General features: G+C 46.1%; 1 protein-coding gene across 6 annotated transcripts in view; it reads right to left on the reverse strand.

The window, feature by feature from the left end:
• LOC134910212 (interferon-induced, double-stranded RNA-activated protein kinase-like) overlaps nucleotides 1-20,124 on the reverse strand; it is a 354,989-nt gene that overhangs the window by 254,357 nt on the left and 80,508 nt on the right. For all 6 annotated transcript variants that reach the window (XM_063917987.1, XM_063917992.1, XM_063917986.1 and 3 more), the window contains exons 8-11: nucleotides 14,962-15,074; nucleotides 11,887-12,022; nucleotides 10,278-10,333; nucleotides 6,108-6,180 (exon numbers count right to left, since the gene is read on the reverse strand). In XM_063917987.1, the coding sequence (XP_063774057.1) occupies nucleotides 6,108-6,180; nucleotides 10,278-10,333; nucleotides 11,887-12,022; nucleotides 14,962-15,074 (378 nt within the window). The remainder of the gene's footprint in view (nucleotides 1-6,107; nucleotides 6,181-10,277; nucleotides 10,334-11,886; nucleotides 12,023-14,961; nucleotides 15,075-20,124) is intronic.

A 20,124-nucleotide genomic window follows, 5' to 3' on the forward strand; every position in this document is an offset into this window, starting at 1 on the left:
CTTAACATATAATCACAGTTTAATACTGATATTAGACACAGTCTGGCAGCAACAAGCTTCATTATATATTAGATATATAAAATGTGCTGAACATATAATCACAGTTCCCACTGATCTTATATCTACAGTTTTATACTGATAATATAGCTTCTGATTCTGTTTAAAACGCTGCGCTGCTTATTTTAAACCCATGCAGCCTTTGCTGCTGCTATGGGCATTACTCCCCCCCCCCCCCCCCCCCCCTGTCTCCCCATGGTACCTGCAGCGTACGGGGTTCGAGGTGCAGGGAGAGCAGGAGAGCGATAGCAGAAGAGCGCTGTATATAGCGCCGGGGAGCCGTCCGGACGAGCGGGCGGCGTAGTACACAGTCTTCTGTGTCCGGCCAGCAGCGTGCAGTGTGTCATTGAAAGAGCGGCCGGCGTCCGTGAGTGACGTGCGGCCGCTCTTTAGCATACAGGAAAGTCTCGGCAGTGTTAAAGTCTCGGCAGTCTCTGTGCGGCGTGTAGTGGTGCCGGGCATTAGCGCAGTGAGAGCGGCCGGCGTCTGAGTGACGTGCGGCCGCTCTGCGCGTATTCAGCACACGGAGTCTCTCCGGGCATCAGCACAGTGAGAGCGGCCGGCGTCTGAGTGACGTGCGGCCGCTCTGTGCATAGTTTAGCAGGACCCCTTCAGCGGTGCTTAGCGGCGGGTACAGTTAACACTTTCACACACAGCAGGGCGGCAGCGTGAGCTGACCGCCCTGACACCCCTACCTTGTGCCGTTTTCATCCTGTCTGTGATCTGTGTAAACTCCGTTACAGCCTCCAGCTTCTCATCTGTGACAGGGCTTCTGGTGTAAGCTCCTTGCAGATGTAGTTTCTTCCAGCTCTTTGTCTCATCCTGGCTGTGACGGAGCTTCTTCCTGTAAGCTCCGTTCAGTTTGCAGGAGACAGTGGCTGCCTGTGGCTGTGAGGGTGCTCTTTGTGAGGACCGACACGCCATGCGCTGCCTTGTAGCGCCTGTGGCTGTGAGGGTGCTCTTTGTGAGGACCGACACGCCATACGCTGCCTTGCAGCGGCACCATCCCGGACCCAAGTTTTTCCAGAAACTGGGACGGGAAGTGTAAAAATTAAAAATAAAAATAAAAATCTTCTGAAAAGTGGCCATTGCCACAAGCCGATGTTCATCTGTGAGCACCGAAAAAACACTGTCAAAGTACACTGAGGTACTTGGGGATATGGAGGGGGGGAGAGTCCTAAATTTAAATATTCAGTGCCTTTGTTCGGCTACGCCCGTCCATATCCCAAGAGTACTCCAGTGACCCCTAGTGGATGATAAAGAAAAGTTCTTGCGTGGAATCTGCCGAATGGAATCGCTTCGTAAGAAGCCACCATCTTTCCCAGGACCCTTGTGCATTGATGTACTGACACTTGGCCTGGTCTTAGGAGGTTCCTGACTAGGTCGGATAACTCCCTGGCTTTCTCTTCCGGGAGAAACACCTTTTTCTGTACTGTGTCCAGAATCATTCCTAGGAACAGCAGACGTGTCGTCGGAATCAGCTGCGATTTTGGAATATTTAGAATCCATCCGTGCTGTCGTAGTACTACTTGAGATAGTGCTACTCCGACCTCTAACTGTTCTCTGGACCTTGCCCTTATCAGGAGATCGTCCAAGTAAGGGATAATTAAGACGCCTTTTCTTCGAAGAAGAATCATCATTTCGGCCATTACCTTGGTAAAGACCCGGGGTGCCGTGGACAATCCAAACGGCAGCGTCTGAAACTGATAGTGACAGTTCTGTACCACAAACCTGAGGTACCCTTGGTGAGAAGGGCAAATTGGGACATGGAGGTAAGCATCCTTGATGTCCAGAGACACCATATAGTCCCCTTCTTCCAGGTTCGCTATCACTGCTCTGAGTGACTCCATCTTGAACTTGAACCTTTTTATGTAAGTGTTCAAGGATTTCAGATTTAAAATGGGTCTGACCGAGCCGTCCGGCTTCGGTACCACAAACAGCGTGGAATAATACCCCTTTCCCTGTTGTAGGAGGGGTACCTTGATTATCACTTGCTGGGAATACAGCTTGTGAATGGCTTCCAATACCGCCTCCCTGTCAGGGGGCGACGTTGGTAAAGCAGACTTCAGGAACCGGCGAGGGGGAGACGTCTCGAATTCCAATTTGTACCCCTGAGATACTACCTGCAGGATCCAGGGGTCCACTTGCGAGTGAGCCCACTGCGCGCTGAAATTCTTGAGACGGGCCCCCACCGTGCCTGAGTCCGCTTGTAAGGCCCCAGCGTCATGCTGAGGACTTGGCAGAAGCGGGGGAGGGCTTCTGTTCGTGGGAAGAGGCTGTCTGCTGCAGTCTTTTTCCCCTTCCTCTGCCCCGGGGCAGATATGAGTGGCCTTTTGCCCGCTTGCCCTTATGGGGACGAAAGGACTGAGCCTGAAAAGACGGTATCTTTTTCTGCTGCGAGGTGACTTAGGGTAAAAAGGTGGATTTCCCAGCCGTTGCCGTGGCCACCAGGTCCGATAGACCGACCCCAAATAACTCCTCCCCTTTATACGGCAATACTTCCATATGCCGTTTGGAATCCGCAGTCCCTGACCACTGTCGCGTCCATAATCCTCTTCTGGCAGAAATGGACATCGCACTTACTCTTTAATTCATCTGATTCGGGAAAAACTACGGGTAGTTTTTTCACACCCCACATAATACCCTTTTTTGTGGTACTTGTAGTATCAGAAATGTTCAAAACCTCCTTCATTGCCGTGATCATGTAACGTGTGGCCCTACTGGAAAATACGTTTGTTTCCTCACCGTCGACACTGGAGTCAGTGTCCGTGTCTGTGTCTGTATCGACCTGAGGTAACGGGCGCTTTAGAGCCCCTGACGGTGTTTGAGACGCCTGTACAGGTATTAACTGATTTGCCGGCTGTCTCATGTCGTCAACAGTCTTTTGTAAAGTGCTGACACTATCACGTAATTCTTTCCATAAGACCATCCAGTCAGGTGTCGACTCCCTAGGGGGTGACATCACTAACACAGGCAATTGCTCCGCCTCCACACCATTTTCCTCCTCATACATGTCGACACAACGTACCGACACACAGCACACACACAGGGAATGCTCTGATAGAGGACAGGACCCCACTAGCCCTTTGGGGAGACAGAGGGAGAGTTTGCCAGCACACACCAGAGCGCTATATATATATATATAGGGATAACCTTATATAAGTGTTTTTCCCTAATATAGCTGCTGTATATATTTATATGCCAATTTAGTGCCCCCCCTCTCTTGTTTTACCCTGTTTCTGTAGTGCAGGACTGCAGGGGAGAGTCAGGGAGCCTTCCTCCAACGGAGCTGTGAGGAAAAAATGGCGCCAGTGTGCTGAGGAGATAGGCTCCGCCCCCTTCTCGGCGGCCTTTCTCCCGTTTTTTTATGGAAAAATTGGCAGGGGTTAAATGCATCCATATAGCCCAGGAGCTATATGTGATGTATTTTTTTTGCCAAAAAAGGTGTTTTTATTGCGTCTCAGGGCGCCCCCCCCCCCAGCGCCCTGCACCCTCAGTGACCGGAGTGTGAAGTGTGCTGAGAGCAATGGCGCACAGCTGCGGTGCTGTGCGCTACCTTATTGAAGACAGGACGTCTTCTGCCGCCGATTTTCCGGACCTCTTCAGTCTTCTGGCTCTGTAAGGGGGCCGGCGGCGCGGCTCTGGGACCCATCCATGGCTGGGCCTGTGATCGTCCCTCTGGAGCTAATGTCCAGTAGCCTAAGAAGCCCAATCCACTCTGCACGCAGGTGAGTTCGCTTCTTCTCCCCTTAGTCCCTCGGTGCAGTGAGCCTGTTGCCAGCAGGTCTCACTGAAAATAAAAAACCTACTTTAAACTTTTACACTAAGCAGCTCAGGAGAGCCCCTTAGCCTGCACCCGTCTCGTTCGGGCACAAAAATCTAACTGAGGCTTGGAGGAGGGTCATAGGGGGAGGAGCCAGTGCACACCAGGTAGTCCTAAAGCTTTTTACTTTTGTGCCCAGTCTCCTGCGGAGCCGCTGTTCCCCATGGTCCTTTCGGAGTCCCCAGCATCCACTAGGACGTTAGAGAAATTTGGTGCTTTAAATCTAGCGGCTATACCACCGGATTCATGCCGGGACCAGCAAATCGGAGCATATTACATTTTGGGCCTAAACGTGTTACTTAATTTTCTCCAGCCTGAAAGTTTCATGTAAAGGGGGAGTAGAAGTTAGCCAAAAATACAACTTGCATAATATAAAATACTTATTAATAGTCACTAATAAAATTAACAAGTACCTAATATTTATATCATTTTCAAGTGTTTGTGATATGTAAGATACCGATCTTCTGTACAGAAATAACTTGAAAGGACACTGCAGTTAATAATATCTGTTTGATTCAATTCAAATGTCTAATATCATAGGACCAAAAGGGGTACATTTACTAAGCTCTGTTTGGTTAAGATGACCAACACGGGTATATTTTCAATCTCGGAAATTTATCAAATACCTTACATAGGAGTGTTAGGTCAAATAGAAGTACAAAACATGGGAGGACAGGGATATATACGATCAAACACACCATCAGATAAACTTGGGTGGATTTCACAAACATTAATGAAACTCTGACTTTTACCAAGAAGCGTTTTCAGCAAACGCACCCGTAAAATAAAACTGTGTGGGGTCCCCCCTCTTAAGCAAAAACAGCCCCGGGCTCTTTGATACATAGTGCTTCAGTCTCCTTCCCCAGTAGAAATCCACATGTAACCTGTAAAAAAAACCATACTCACCTATTTACTGTGTAGATCGAGCCTCTTCTATCCATGTAGTCATCCCAGTGGTTAAAAAACAAACAGATCCCCTTTCCCAAATGTCAGGCCTTCACATGACATCGGTCACCTGGAGACCTGCCAGCCAATCAGGGAGCACCACGTAGTAGCACTCTCCTGACTCTCTTAGCGCTGCTGAGCTGTCACTTAAGCAGAGCTCCCTCACTGGATTTTTTTAATTTTATAAATTTTACAACTTTATAACTTTTACAACTTTATAACTTTTATTTATAACTTTGACTTGGTACGGCCTCATCTAGAATACTGTATTCAGTTCTGGAGGCCATATCTTCAAAAGGATATTAATACATTAGAAACTGTACAAAGGAGGGCAACTAAAATGGTGCATGGCCTACATCACAAAACATACCCAGAAAGACTAAGAAATCTCAATATGTATAGTTTGGAGCAGAGAAGGGAAAGGGGGGACATGATAGAAACTTTCAAATATATGAAGGGTTTTAACAAAGTCCAGGAGGGAAACATTCTCCAAATGAAGAGAAGCAATAGGACACGAGGACATGCACTGAGACTGGAGGGGGGGAGGTTCAGGGGAAATTTGCGGAAAAATTATTTCACAGAAAGGGTAGTGGACAAGTGGAATAGCCTCCCATCAGAGGTGGTAGAGGCTAAGACAGTAGAGCAATTTAAACATGCATGGGATAGACATAAGGATATCCTTACAAAGAAATAAGGATCAAATAAGGTTAGTGATAAAAAAAAAATATAAAAAAAAAAATAAGGGGCAGACTAGATGGGCCAAGTGGTTCTTATCTGCCGACAAATTCTATGTTTCTATGACTTTTACACAGAGGACCACTGCATGGATCTCACTGATCTGTGCAGGCTTCATGTACGTGAGATTTAGCTGTCGTCAAACCCGGCAGCCAAATACGATTGCATACACCATCAGAAAACACAATTCCAGCAAACACGGCAGCTTAGTAAATTACCAAAATATTTTAACACAAATACACCCATGCACGATCGTAACCACCTGAGTTTGAACTCGGGTAAAACACAAATCTTAGCAAATTTGCCCCAAAGAATTTGAGTACAAATGTAAATACAAGTTTTACATATTCCAGTTATTAGGTTTATTAGTCCATTCATTAGTGTCCTTATTTACTGCACTTTTAACATGTGGAAAATAAATATGTAAAAACGAAAGTCTACGAAATATAGATCTAAATTATTTGCAGTAACTACATTGAAACCACTATAGGCCTGCCTGTGAAAACTGTTGAAATTTATTTACTGAAAACAAAATACTATTAAATACCTCAGAATTAGTGCTTGCGGCGTTTGAAAGTCCCCCTGCAGAAGAAGGCCTCTGGAAATCAATGTTGCCAGCACTGCAAGATAGTAGGATCATAATAGCAGCATTAAGCCTGAAAAGCTTTCAGTATTTTTTCCACACAATTTACACATATATGCTAACTTATTGTGCAATACATTTTCTATAAAGAAACAAAACAAATTTGATTTTGGGATTTTTTTCAAGGGTGTATGTATATTATGCATTTTCAATTTACAAGTATAATACAAACAAAATAAAACAAACGCCCCTTACCTGAACAATACACACATTGTAATAATGCTGGAGATATCTGGCTAGATAGCTACAGATCAAATATATATATGGGTACATTAACACCTAGGGGCCTTAACGAGCATTTGGGCCTCAATAATTTTTTGCAATATCAGTTACATGGTTAGTTAATGCCGTACAAGTACTCTAGTTTAGGGAGCCTTTATTTATGTATGTATACTGGTGAAGGGCAGCGTTACCTCCTACAGATCCCGTGGGAAACCTGGTTACTAATATGTAATAGTGAAAGGGTTCACAATATGATCTATACTACACGTATCTATGTATTATATAATTCCACCTTGCATTAACTGAATTGATGCATCCTAATGTGGCATTTAAGTTAATATAGATGCGATGAGCAGCCACTATATTATGGCATTACTCATGTGTCGAGCTATATATAGTGGTAATTTGCTGCCTTGAGTCGGTTATGGATCCTTAATTGTTGCATAGGTTAGATTTGAACGTCTTAAATGGTGTTTTAGTTTTGTATCTATCACGTAATCACACTATGCTACTTAATTGTATATGTTTTACAGTCGCTATGACAACAGAGTGGTGAGTCAACGGGTGCGCCGTGGTGCGCGCATGACGTGATGACATCATCTTTTGGAGCCACCGGACCGGGTGCGTGGTCCCGTTACCGGAGTGGCGCCATTCACTGATGGGTGGGGATATAAGGTAAGAGTATGTGTTTTATGTGTGTATTAAGCCTGATGTGTGTATTAAGCCTGATGAAAATGCCATAAAGGCATTGAAACGTTGCAAATCCATTTGCCTGTATGTGAAATTCTTCTCGACTGGAGTGCCGCACTTTTTGACTGCATCTATCTTATCCTGTGAGGGCAACCAGCAATGTAACCAGTCAGCTATAATGAGGAGTGCCGGTAATATAAATATATATATATATATATATATATATCTATATATATATATATATATATATATATATATATATAGATAGATATATATATATATATATATAGATAGATATACACATACAGCGGGTACCCCGTTTTAGTTTAAAAAGCTTCCACTAGAATTAAAAATTGTTCAAAACAGTTAAAAAAATCCATGTTGACCTTTTCAAGTGTCAACCTGTCATGTGGCGACCATTTTCATGCGTTGATCACGTGTCCATGTCAATATCGACCAATAGTGGTCGGCCTAATGACTGTCGATCATAACATGATCAACCATTCATACCGGAACCGCCTTTTGCTAGGCACCGGGTGGGGACCAGAGTACAGTGCGCCCGGCGTCAGCCTGTTGATAGGCGCTGGGCGGGTATCAGCGGGAGGCGCGGCGTCCTGGCTCCCAAGCAACGGCCGAGACGCGTGTCTCCCAACCCTGCTGACACAGACACAGAAGAGATAGGATCACTACTGGTACACACACCTTTAGAATGTGTTTTATGTAAGTATACTCTTGTTTATCTTTATTTTTATAGGTTTATATTTGGAAATCCTGAACTAAGTACCTATCGACTTGAATTATTTATTTATTTTTATTTATTTATTTTGTAATTATGTTAATTTACAAAATCTGAATATGATTGTTTGTATATGCTTCTTTCATTATGGGTGATACAGTCAGATTTTTGATTGATTGTTCCTTATAAACAGGTGCCTCCTGACCCTTTGAGATGTGTTTGACCAGTGGTTACCAATAATAATCATAATTTTTTACTACATTACTGGGGTATGTACAAGGAAAAAAACTATTTTCTCATAACCTCTAATATTATTATAGAATTTGTGGCATTTCCGTCCATCCTTGTATTTAGACTTTGTGTACTTTACCTCAAAGACCTTCTGGCCTGTGAAGTTACTCACCCTGTCCTTTTTATCTTGGTATGTACTAAGATTACTCCCCTTTTTCTCATGTAGAGGTGGAATTATTGCTTCACAGCATAATAGCCATATCTGTTTTCTTTATCTTGGCGATACTAATTTTGCCCAAGTATGGGTATTTCTGGTTGGTGGAAATCACTGTTACTCACCTTATCATACATTTAGGCATGTATGATAATGATTTTTGCCCTCCACCATATAATATTGTATTAGCAGAATTCTTATGACACGCCTCTTATCCTAATTCTTAATTCTTTTAAAGATTTTATCCCTGAGGAAGTCCCTTGTAAAGGACAAGACGCGCAGGGTTAAAAATATGGAATTAGGATACCCTGTCTACATTCGGGAGTTTCCACCACTAAGCTCACACCCAAGGGTGGTTGGTGGCACTTGCTTATATCTGTCCCGGTGTAACATTGGTTCCGATAAAACAGCTTGTCTATGATGTAAGATAAAAATGGTTTTATACTGTACACTTTTTTACTGGATGTTATAAATAAACCTCGGATGTTCTATTAACCCTTTCAGTGGTGACTTTTTTGAATTTGGTCATACCTCCCAGGACAGGTTTTACTTTTTTTTTTACCTGCGCATTGCCAGGGGTTTCATGTGTGTTGCCAGGGGTTTCATGCGCGTTGCCAGGGGTTTCACGCGATGTGCCATGCTTTTTGCCAGGGGTTTTATGCTCTGGGATCCATGCTCATTGCCTAGGGAATGCTCATTGCCTAGAGGCAGTTGGGATGGCCACCGACCATCGATGATTCAAGATCATCGATGGTCTATGATCGATGCTGAATACATTTACCATCGAGAACCAAATTGTTTCCCTCCATCAATGGTTTAGTGCTACCGATTGATTTTTTTTCTCAAAGTGTCAGGGCACGGAGCTGACAACCAGTAAGCCACGTCCCTGGGCCTGCCCGCATTTCTAAAGTAATGCAGGGATGACCATCGATGGGTAAAACCATTCCAGATGGTTTTACACCATTGAGGTTATCCATCAATGGTGACCACTGATGGATAACCCACCGATGGCCATCCCTAGGGGTAGCATTTGCTGGTGGGCACTACCCCCCCCAGCACTAAAATCCTCTCCCTCATCCTCCCTTGCACTCTGTTTGGCCGGTGGACTTTTGCAAAATGACGCGATCGCGTCATGACGTCACGACACGATCGTGTCATTCTGCAAAAGTCCACCGCAGTATGGAGTACAAGGACGAGTGAGGGGGAGAGGTGGTATGCTTTGGAAAATTTCCAGGGTAGCCAGTCTGCACAGCGCAGCTGGCCCTGGAAATTTTCCGGCTATGCCATTCAAGGGGTTACTCAAAGGCCTTGTACCGTATTTTGGGTGTCTATGTTTGGTGTAAGGGTATTTTCCAGGAAAACACTCAGCTGAGCATAATCAAGCGGTGATTCAAAAAACTCCAACACTCACCCCAGGTTGGGATTCCAATTGAGTCCTGTGGGAATATATTTAAACACTGGGACATTTGTCTCCTAATCATATATGGACTTTTTTGTGGGTAATTGCTTTTGATATTTTAGCGCCCTCTGGTTTCTACTTTCCCACATTTTGCCGTTCCCACTAACAGGCGTTCTACCGTGAGATGCTGCTTTCTGAAGCGCGTAAAAAAGGTTATTTTGTATCTCTCTCTCTCTCTCTCTCTCTATATATATATATATATATATATATATATATATATATATATATACACAGGGCAATTCAAAAATTGCAGTACACCCTTTTGCTTCAAAACTGTGCAGGAAATGGGAAAACTGAATACTTTAGTAAGGTATCGGTAAGGTGGGCTTTCTTTTAGGGTATGTACCGAACATTGGCGCCATCTTGAAATTGCCCATCTTGAATTTTATTTTATTTTTTCGTTTTTTCAGTCAGTTTTCCCATTTCAATTATCATATAAAAATGTATATAGTTTGATAAAATGTAGAAAAAATATATAACAATAATAATAATAATAATAATAATAATAATGTATAATAATACCTTGATACAGAAGGATGTTGAATCAAGGAATCCTCTATGAAATCTTTTGGCAATTCCTGAAAATGAATACACAGCAAGTAGAAGCTAAACCATATTATAGTGTTCAGTAAATGAAATCATAAACTGTACCATTTGATGAATACATTTTCTAATAAGTAATCATTTACACCCACTATAGTCTATCATCACCTGCTGTCATCTGCTATAGTAGACTACTAGCTAGAGCACCTGAACTTTGCAAGCTGGTTCCGCTAAAAGCCCGCTCATGTATTACACAGGGACATCCCATCAGCCGCTTCCACCAAAGCCAGCAGCTCTTGTGTAACACAGAGGGACATCCCGTCAGCCACGTCCACCAAAGCCAAAAGCTCTTGTATAACACACAGGGAGGTTCAATCAAACGCCTCCACCGCCTTGCCACAGTCGTAGTGTTCATTCTAGAACCCTGCACCTTTCAAATCCTGTGCAGTTCTTCTTTCCTGCCTGGGGTGTCACTCTCTGCTTTGGTGCTTCTCAGCACACACAGGTTTGTATCACAACACTAACAGATCAGAGTGTGTTAGAAGCATCACAGCAGAGAGCAACACCCCAAGCAGGAAAGAGGAACTGAATGGTTTTTGAAAGGTGCAGGGTGCTAGAATGAACACTACAGTCGTGTCTGTGACTTTATACTTATATTAGCATCAGCCCTTCCCCTGGTGTACAAGTGTGTGTCTGACTGTACAAGCACTGAGATGCCCACTGTCAGTGTCTATAGACATTGTAATACCACTTGGTGCGTCTGTAGTCACCAACATCGGTAGAACCACCATGGAAGCTTGCACAAGCTCTATGGTATGTGCAGATTTTCTGTCTGCGTATGGCCTCCTATGTTAACATAATGCACGAGATTCAAATGTTTCCCTGCCGGCAGCCACTAGATGGCGTTCAAATGGAGCTATTCAATTGAAGCTCCATTTGGGCGCAATGGCTGCTGGCATCTGCATTCAGCTCGCATGCCCTGGGGATGGTGAGCTGAAATGTGCGAAAAGTGACCAGTTTGACCTCCCAAACGGCACTTTTCGTGATCGCACCCAGCACATTGGTTGGGTTTAGCTGCTTTAATCGTCTATACCTGACCATTATGGGCGCAATCAGTGAAAACTGAAACAACTGAAAACAACTGAAAACTGAAACAGTGAAAACAAACAACTGAATTGCGCCTCGCGATCTCCCATGATGGGAGATAGCATGCGCAAAACAATTAAATATCACCTTATGCGTAGACTCTCATAACAAGCTCGTAAGATGGACTATCTCTGTGTGCCTGAAAAGTCACCTTCCAGTTACCACCCCTGAATGACCAGCACATTTCTGAGACCGTGCAGTAGTGAAAATTGCTCAACATTGCGCGAGACTCCAAAACAGGCCGTGAGTCTCTAATCCAGTTAGCTGTCGAGGGTCTGGGACAAAACAAGAGATGTGGTGCAAATGCTCTCATACAAGCAGAAGGGCCTGCCTGCCTGCCTGCCCATCATATCCAAATGGACAGATATACAAATACTCAAGTCCCACTTTACACAAACCCCCTCACCGGCTCTTTACAGCATATAACATATAAACGTCTTACGGGGATGCTGCCTGGAAACTCCTCTCGTAGTGCTTGCAGTGCGAGATAAGCTGCCTCCTTCTTTGCCTCTTTCTTTGTGCTTCTCTGCCTACTGTCTGGAAATACTCTGTCAGGGATGCTCACTCTGCAAACAAACCTGCACAGTCGAGGAGTTTAAAAAAAAAAAATTGTTCATAAAACATTGCAGAAATTATAGCTAAAGGTGCATACACACTGTACACATACACATTTGCCCAGCGTGTATTCACAGTGATGATCACTGATATCGCTGGGCTGAAAAGCGCTCAGTGAATACACAACGAGCGCTTTTCCCCCCTGCCCAGCGATGTCAGTGGGGGTAAGCGGCTTTCCATAGCAGGATGCTATGGAAAGCCGCTCACCCCGCCGGTCATCTACTGGTACAGTGGCGGTTCTTGCCACGGGCAAGCGGTACTTTTGCCCGGGGCGCAGCCTTCCAGAAGGCACCGGCGCCATCCGGAGGGCACCGGCGCCATCCGGAGGGCGCCGCACCAGGGCAAGATCCGCCACTGTGACCGCCGCTTTGAAGGGAACCAGACGCGTAGCGTCTAGTTTCCCTTCATTGAGATGACCTTAGTTGTGCGGTGCGCGATGACGTCATCGCGCACTGCACAGCAAAGGTCCTCTCCATGAAGGGAAACTAGACGCTACGCATCTGGTTCCCTTCATGTAGAGGACCTTTGCTGTGCGATGACGTCATCGCGCACCGCACAGCATAGTGGCACAGACACTAGGGGTCATAATTGACCTCTAGTGTCTATGCTGTTCTATGGGAGAGACGTAATAACGTCTCTCCCATAGATGGAAGAGAGGAGAGGAGAAGAGCGGCGCCGCCGGCGAAGGGGGCCTGCAGCGGTCTGGATCAGGAACGGGGTTGGTAAGTATACTTTTTTTTCTTTCTTTTTTTTCTTTCAGCGTCGTGACCACGCCCCCATTTGAAGCCACGCCCCTATATTTTGCCCAGGGCGCCACAAGGCCAAGAACCGGCCCTGTACTGGTAATACCAGTAGATGAACGGCGGCCACTGGAGATGAAGCGGGAGCGCGCATCAGCGCTCACCGCTCATTGTTTGGGCATACACACTGGGCAGTTTTGAGCTGAAATCAGCTCAACACACCAAAAGTGAGCTGCTTTCAGCTCAAAATCGCCAGTGTGTATGGGCCTTTAATGATATCATATCGCCAAAAGATGTATAACTGAACATCTAAGAGGCACACAAATGATTTTACTAGCCTGACCAACAAATAGCTACACTGGATCAGTTTTGCCTTTCATTTAATCCATTTACATCTATAGTTAGCCAATCTCAGCCAATCGCCAGTTTGGACATGCATATCTGTTCATTCCTGTTTTAAGTAGGTTAATTGCACCATGCATCCGGCCAAAGTCTTAGCAATTTCCAGATCATGGGGGGGTCATTCTGAGTTGATCGTAGCTGTGCTAAATTTAGCACAGCTATGATCATTCACACTAACATGCGGGGGGACGCCCAGCACTGGGCTAGCCCGCCCCGCATGTCAGTGCCGGCCTCCCCCAGCAGAAATGCAAAAGCATTGCACAGCTGCGATGCTTTTGCATCTCAGGAGTTATTCCCGGCCAGCGCAGCTCCTGCGGCTGGCAGTACCTCTTCGCTGCCCTGGGTCGCTGCCGCCGCGGCCCGCCCCCAAAACGGTCCGGCCACGCCTGTGTTGGCCGGACCGCGACCCCTAAACGGCGGCTTAATGTTGCTGTCCATCCCCCTCCCGCCCAGCGACCGCCTCTGCCTCAGAGGCGATCGCTAGGCAATGACGGCTGGCATGCGCCGACGCACTGCGGCACCGGCACATGCGAAATTCCGACCTGATCGCTGTGATAAACTGCAGCGAGCGATCGGGTCGGAATGACCCCCATGAATGGAAAATACGAGACAGGAAGAGCAGACAAGAGGTATGTGTAGGTGATAGGAGTAGGGGAGAGAGACTGTTGGAAGCAGGAAAGGAATGGGGTGTGTTGACAGTCACCATTACAAGTTGACACAGTAACGTTCACAGGTACTGGTCAGTGAGAAAGATCATAAGGAAATCACAGGGCAGATAAAGGCCAATGAAACATGACAGCTTGAGCAAGAATACAGATGCGGATTTTTGCACCTTTGAGAAATAACCCTAATTGTAATAAGTATAAGGGTAGTTTAACAGCCAGAGTTTATTGGCAGATTATTTCTGCTGCTTTCATACGGAAACATTTTCTGAGCATTGTCAAATAATGGGGAGCATTTTTCAACCGCCAGGGAAAACACTGCTTTTATATTTCACTAGCTTTTTGCAGCGTGTGCTAAGAAGTTTATTTATTTTTGTGTCTACTAGGTGCATACATAACATGTAATGTTCATCAGTGTTAGCTGCTTTGGAAAGCACTAGGGTGCCCAGTAAGAGAGCATCCTATAGACCAGAGGTTCTCAAACTCGGTCCTCGGGGGCCCACACAGTGCATGTTTTGCAGGTAACCCAGCAGGTGCACAGGTGTATTAATTACTCACTGACACATTTTAAAAGGTCCACAGGTGGAGCTAACTATTTCACTTGCGATTCTATGAGGAGACCCGCAAAACATGCACCGTGTGGGGTCCCGAAGACAAGAGTTTGAGAACCTCTGCTATAGACATTACAGATATGACTTAACAGTAGATATCTGATGCATTTTAACGACATCTACAATGCTGCTTTCAAAACACAGGTGTGACCCAAGCAAGAGATATTTATTGGATGAACAGAAGTAGCTGAGAGCTAATGCCATTGTAAAGGCTGCACAGAGGTACAGCAACACCCAACCACAAGAGCAACAAGACTGAAGTCAGATTCTCTCTTGAGAAGGGTTAAGCCACAACGGACTAGTGCAGAACATGAGATATAAATGAGTTAATAAACATTGGCAGTGGCTGGGAGGGGACTACAAAAAGCTTGTTCATGGAGCAGCCATGCAGTGTGAATTAATATCTGCTTGGAAATAATATTTATAAAGAAGCAGCGCTGTACTTCATACAGAACTACCAATTCCAGTCATTGCGGCCATAACTTACTGAGAAATATGAGATGCTCCGGTTTTTTGAACGTCCAGAAAGTTGCAGATCCATCTCTGCTTCTGGCAGAAACGATTCAGTAACGGTATATAGTCTACTTGACCCAGTAGCACCTGAAAGATGGAATATGCAATTAGAGTCAACCTTCTCCTTTAACCAACTGTGTTCTGCATTTACATACAGCAAGATACATTCTGCTCCTACTGTCTCTGTGACAGCTAGAAGACATACCTATCTGTATGACTAACATACCACCAACCAACGGACCGTGCAACCGATTACACTTACCAATTAGCTGCACGATATGCCTGGCCCGACATCTAAACTGGGTGGGCATTATATTTGCCCACCCAGTGTGATGTCAATGTCGGCGGTTCCTGCGGTCAGGAATGCGATATGTATGTCAACATCGCTGTTCACACATTGTGACTGCCATGCGCGTACAAGTTGCAGCAAAGTGGGGCGTTCATACAGTCACTTCAATGGGAGCCAGTGAGTGTAAATGCCTGCCGTCTACTGAAGTCTATGGGAGCCGTCTAGCGATGCGTATGGGATGGCATGTCGCGCTTGTCCCGCTACAGAACGCTGCTATACACTGTATTGGGACACATCTGTAGACATGAGCAAAGATACTTAACAATATATCGTTCATCAACTGTACAAATTATATATCACATAGTGTATACCCAGCATTAGCTTTACAATAAAAATAGTAGTAATTAGTACAAATTTTAATTTAATTAAAAAAAAACGACAAAAAATATTTTTTTTAAAAGCATTGAAATATTTTGGTAAATAAATACCCCAAATGTGTCTGGCAACCCGCTCTCCCCTGTCAATTGGTCCTCCCCCCATAGCACTTGATCCGTAAGTGTCACTACCACCCACCTACCAATGGTAACAGAACCCCTGGGGACATTACCCCATGTCCACAGTTCCCCACTTAAGCATAAGCTTTCCCACCCAGGCAGGGTTGGACTGGCCCACAGGGGTATAGGGGTAACCCCCAGTGGGCCCTACAGCCGGGTTTCCCAACCCCTCCTCTAGGGATCAGGTTCCAGTACATAATGATGCATTTACTACAGTATTTACTGTATATATTTATCAAGGGTCCATCCCATGCAAAATGGTTAGGCAAACTAATGTGGTAGCTGGCCTCACCCCTAAACATGGGCCCCTAACACTGCATTCCCCCGGTGGGCACTACATGCCCCAGTCCGACACTGCCCCCAGGCAACAGACTTCCTCAGTCCATAGAATCTCCCCACCCCCCATGTGTGCTTAGTTCCCCACTCTGTCATTAATCCCACCCCCTCATGCAGAGCACAGTGGAATGGATTGCAGAGGGGAATGATCATCTGAGGGTTTTACCTTTATAATCCAGCACATGTGATAAAGCTATTTGCACATTATTCTGAGGAGCAAATCGGACAGTGATGTCAGCAGTCACAGACCTGCTACATTTCTGCCAGCTATGAGGCTGGAAGAGAAGGAGGAGATGTTCTGCAACCCTGGCTTTGGTCAAATCCTCTGTAGGTATGGGCCACTCCAGGTAAGTGGTAAAAATAGTTACTTTTAAAAATAGGATTTTAATTACCTACCAGTAAATCCTTTTCTCGTAGTCCATAAGGGATATTGGGGAGACTTAGCACACAACGAACATACAACAACCAGCAACGGCTGGTAACAACAACAACAACAACAACAACAACAGCAGCTTAACAGGTAACCACATAAAAGAAAGCCTACAGAAAAGTCAACGCACTGAGGGGGACATTCAATTAGCCCCCGAAGAGACATCCGGAGTAAAAACTCCCAATGTTTCTTCGGATTTTGCGTTCGCCTACTTGTTTTGACCGGCTGTTAAAAAGTGCATTTTCACCCGAAAATGCACAGGTTCAGTGAAACCTGTGTGTTTTTGGGTGAAATAGCCCCGTTTTCAGATATAAACGGGGCTGTTATCTGGGATTTTGCTTCGCCTGCCGGAGGCAGGTGAAACAAAATCCCTGATTAGCCGCGGCGCGCGTCGGCTTATCGGGGCTAATTAGATAGTCCCCCTGGCGAAACTTTTACACCCGCAGTTGGTGTGGGTAATTGAATATCCCCGAGGCAGGTGCCCAATATCCCTTATGGACTACGAAAAAAGGATTTACCGGTAGGTAATTAAAATCCTATTTTCTCTAGCATCCATAAGGGATATTGGTGAGACTTAGTACGATAGGGACGTCCCAAAGCTTCCAGAACGGGCGGGAATGTTCGGAGACTTCTGCAGCACCGTCTGCCTAAACTGGGTATCCTCTTTGGACAGGGTATTAAACTTGTGGAACTTCACAAATGTGTTCTTTCCCAACCAGGTAGCAGCTCGACATAGGTGCAAGGCCGAGACTCCACGGGCAGCCGCCCAGGAAGAGCCCACCTATTTGTAGAGTGGGCCTTCAGAGACTTAGGAACAGGTAAGGCTGCCGACACATAGGCCTGTTGGATAGTAAGCCTAAGCCAACGAGCAATGGACTGCTTTGAAGCAGGACAACCCTTTTTCTGTTCTTCATAGAGCACGAACAAAGAATCCATCCTTCTGATCCGAGCCGTCCGCTTGACACAGATCTTCAAGGCTCACACAGCAATGCCTCCAGAGGAGCAGAAGCGTCAGAACTTGACGGAACCACAATATGTTGATTCAGGTGAAACGCAGAGACAACCTTTGGCAGGAACTGCTGTCTAGTCCTGAGCTCTGCTCTGTCCTCGTAAAAGACCAAGTATGGACTTTTATACGATAAGGCCCCCAATTCTGAGACACGCCTAGCAGAAGCCAGGGCTAGTAACATCACCGTATTTCATGTGAGGTACTTGTCTTCTACCGTCAGCAGAGGTTCAAACCAGATTGACTGTAGAAATTCCAACACCACATTCAAATCTCAGGGTGCCGTAGGCGGCACAAAAGGAGGTTGCATGTGGAGAACCCCTTGCAAGAAGGTCTGAACTTACTGCAACACTGACAATTTCTTCTGGAAGAAAATGGAGAGAGCTGAAATCTAGACCTTGACGGAACCCAGATGTAAGCCCTTAGCAACACCAGCCTGCAGGAAATGTAAGAAACGTCCCAAGTGGAACTCAGCAGGCGGATACGTGTGTTCCTCGCACCAAGAGACATATCTTCTCCAGATATGATGATAGTGTTTTGGCGTCACAGGTTTTCTGAACCATTGTAGCAATAACCTTTTTGGAAAGGCCCGTTAGCTAGGCTGTTCCGCTCAACTTCCATGCCGTCAAACGAAGTTGCCGTAAGTCCGGGTAGACGAACCGTCCTTGTTGAAGAAGATCTCTTATTAGTGGTAGAGGCCAAGGGTCTTCGACGGACATGCCCAAAAGATCCGTGTACCACGCCCTCCGAGGACAATCCGGGGAAATCAGAATTGCCTGTACTCCTTGATTTCTGATTCGCTTGAGCACTCTTTGGAGCAACGGAATCGGAGGAAAAAGGTAAACCAGCCGGTAAGGCCAAGGCGACGTCAGTGCATCTACTGCCCTCGTCTTAGGGTCCCTGGTACGTGAGCAATACCAGTGAAGCTTCTTGTTGAGTCGAGAAGCCATCGGGTCTATTTGTGCGCAGCCCCAACGGTCGATGATCTGCTGAAACACCTGATGGTGGAGCCCCCACTCCCCCGGGTGGAGATCGTGACGACTCAGGAAGTCTGCTTACCAGTTGTCCACACCCAGAATGAAGATTGCCGACATTACTCTTGCATTTCTTTCCGCCCAGAGGAGTATCTTTGACACCTCTCACATGCAGGCTCTGCTTTTTGTCCCTCCTTCTCGATTGATGTACGCCACTGCTGTGGCTTTGTCCGACTGTACTTGGATCGCGTGATCCTTGAGCAGAGGAGAGGCATGAAGCAGAGCATTGTAGATAGCCTGAAGTTCCAGAATGTTGATCGGAAGGAGGGCTTCGTGGGCTGACCACCTGCCCTGGAACTGCGCCCCTTGGGTGACAGCTTCTCATCCTCTCAGACTGGCATCCGTTGTGAGGAGTATCCAATCCTGAATCCCGAAACTCCGGTCTTCCAGGAGATTGGAGGATTGCAGCCACCACAGGAGGGTAATCCTGGCCTGAGGTGACAGCCGTATCATCCGGTGCATTTGTAGATGTGATCCGGACCACTTGCTCAGGAGATCCAATTGAAATGTTCTGGCATGGAACCTCCCATATTGGATCGCCTCGTTGGAGGCGACAATCTTCCCCAACAATCTTATGCAGAGATGGATGGATACTCAAGCAGGTCAGAGCACCATGCGGACCATCTCCTGAAGTGTTCTCGCTTTGTCCTCCAGGAGGAACACCTTCTGGACTACATTATCCAGTAACATCCCCAGAAACAGGAGCCGCTGAGTTAGCTCCAGGTGGGACTTCTGTAAATTGAGAATCCACCCATGGTGTGACAGAAGGTGGATAGCGCGATCGACATGGAACAATAAAAGCTCCCTGGATCTTGCTTTTATCAGAAGATCGTCGAGGTAAGGGACAACACTGACCCCCTGGACCCGGAGCTGAAACATCATCTCCACCACTACCTTTGTGAATACCCTCGGAGCTGTGGACAGGCCGAAGGGTAGCGCCTGGAACTGGTAGTGGACGTCCAGCAGGGCAAACCCCAGAAAAGCTGATGAGGTGACCAAATAGGAATATGAAGGTAGGCGTCCTTGATATCCAAGGAAACCAGGAATTCCTGTTCTTCCTGGCCCGCAATCACTTCTCTCAAGGATTCCATTTTGAACTTGAAAACCTTTTAGGTAAAGGTTCAAGGACTTTAGATTCAAAGTGGGCCTTACCGAACTGTCTGGCTTCGGTACCACAAACAGGTTGGGAGTATTAACCCCTGCCTCATTGTAGTATTGGTACTGGAACAATGACGTGGGACTGGACCAACTTTTTGGATGGCCTGTTGCAACGTAACTTGCATATCCTCCAAAGCTGGTAAGCTTGAATTGAAAAAGCGTTGGGGAGGAGCACCATCGAACTCCAGCTTGTAGCCCTGAGAAATGAGGTCCCTGACCCAGGTATCCTAGCAGGAAACCTCCCAGATGCGGCTGAAGTGACACAGTCGAGCTCCCACCTTGAGATCCCCTCGGGGTGGGTGGGCACCATCATGCTGAGGACTTAGTGGA

Source organism: Pseudophryne corroboree, chromosome 4, assembly GCF_028390025.1.
Source record: "Pseudophryne corroboree isolate aPseCor3 chromosome 4, aPseCor3.hap2, whole genome shotgun sequence".
NCBI lineage: Eukaryota > Metazoa > Chordata > Amphibia > Anura > Myobatrachidae > Pseudophryne > Pseudophryne corroboree.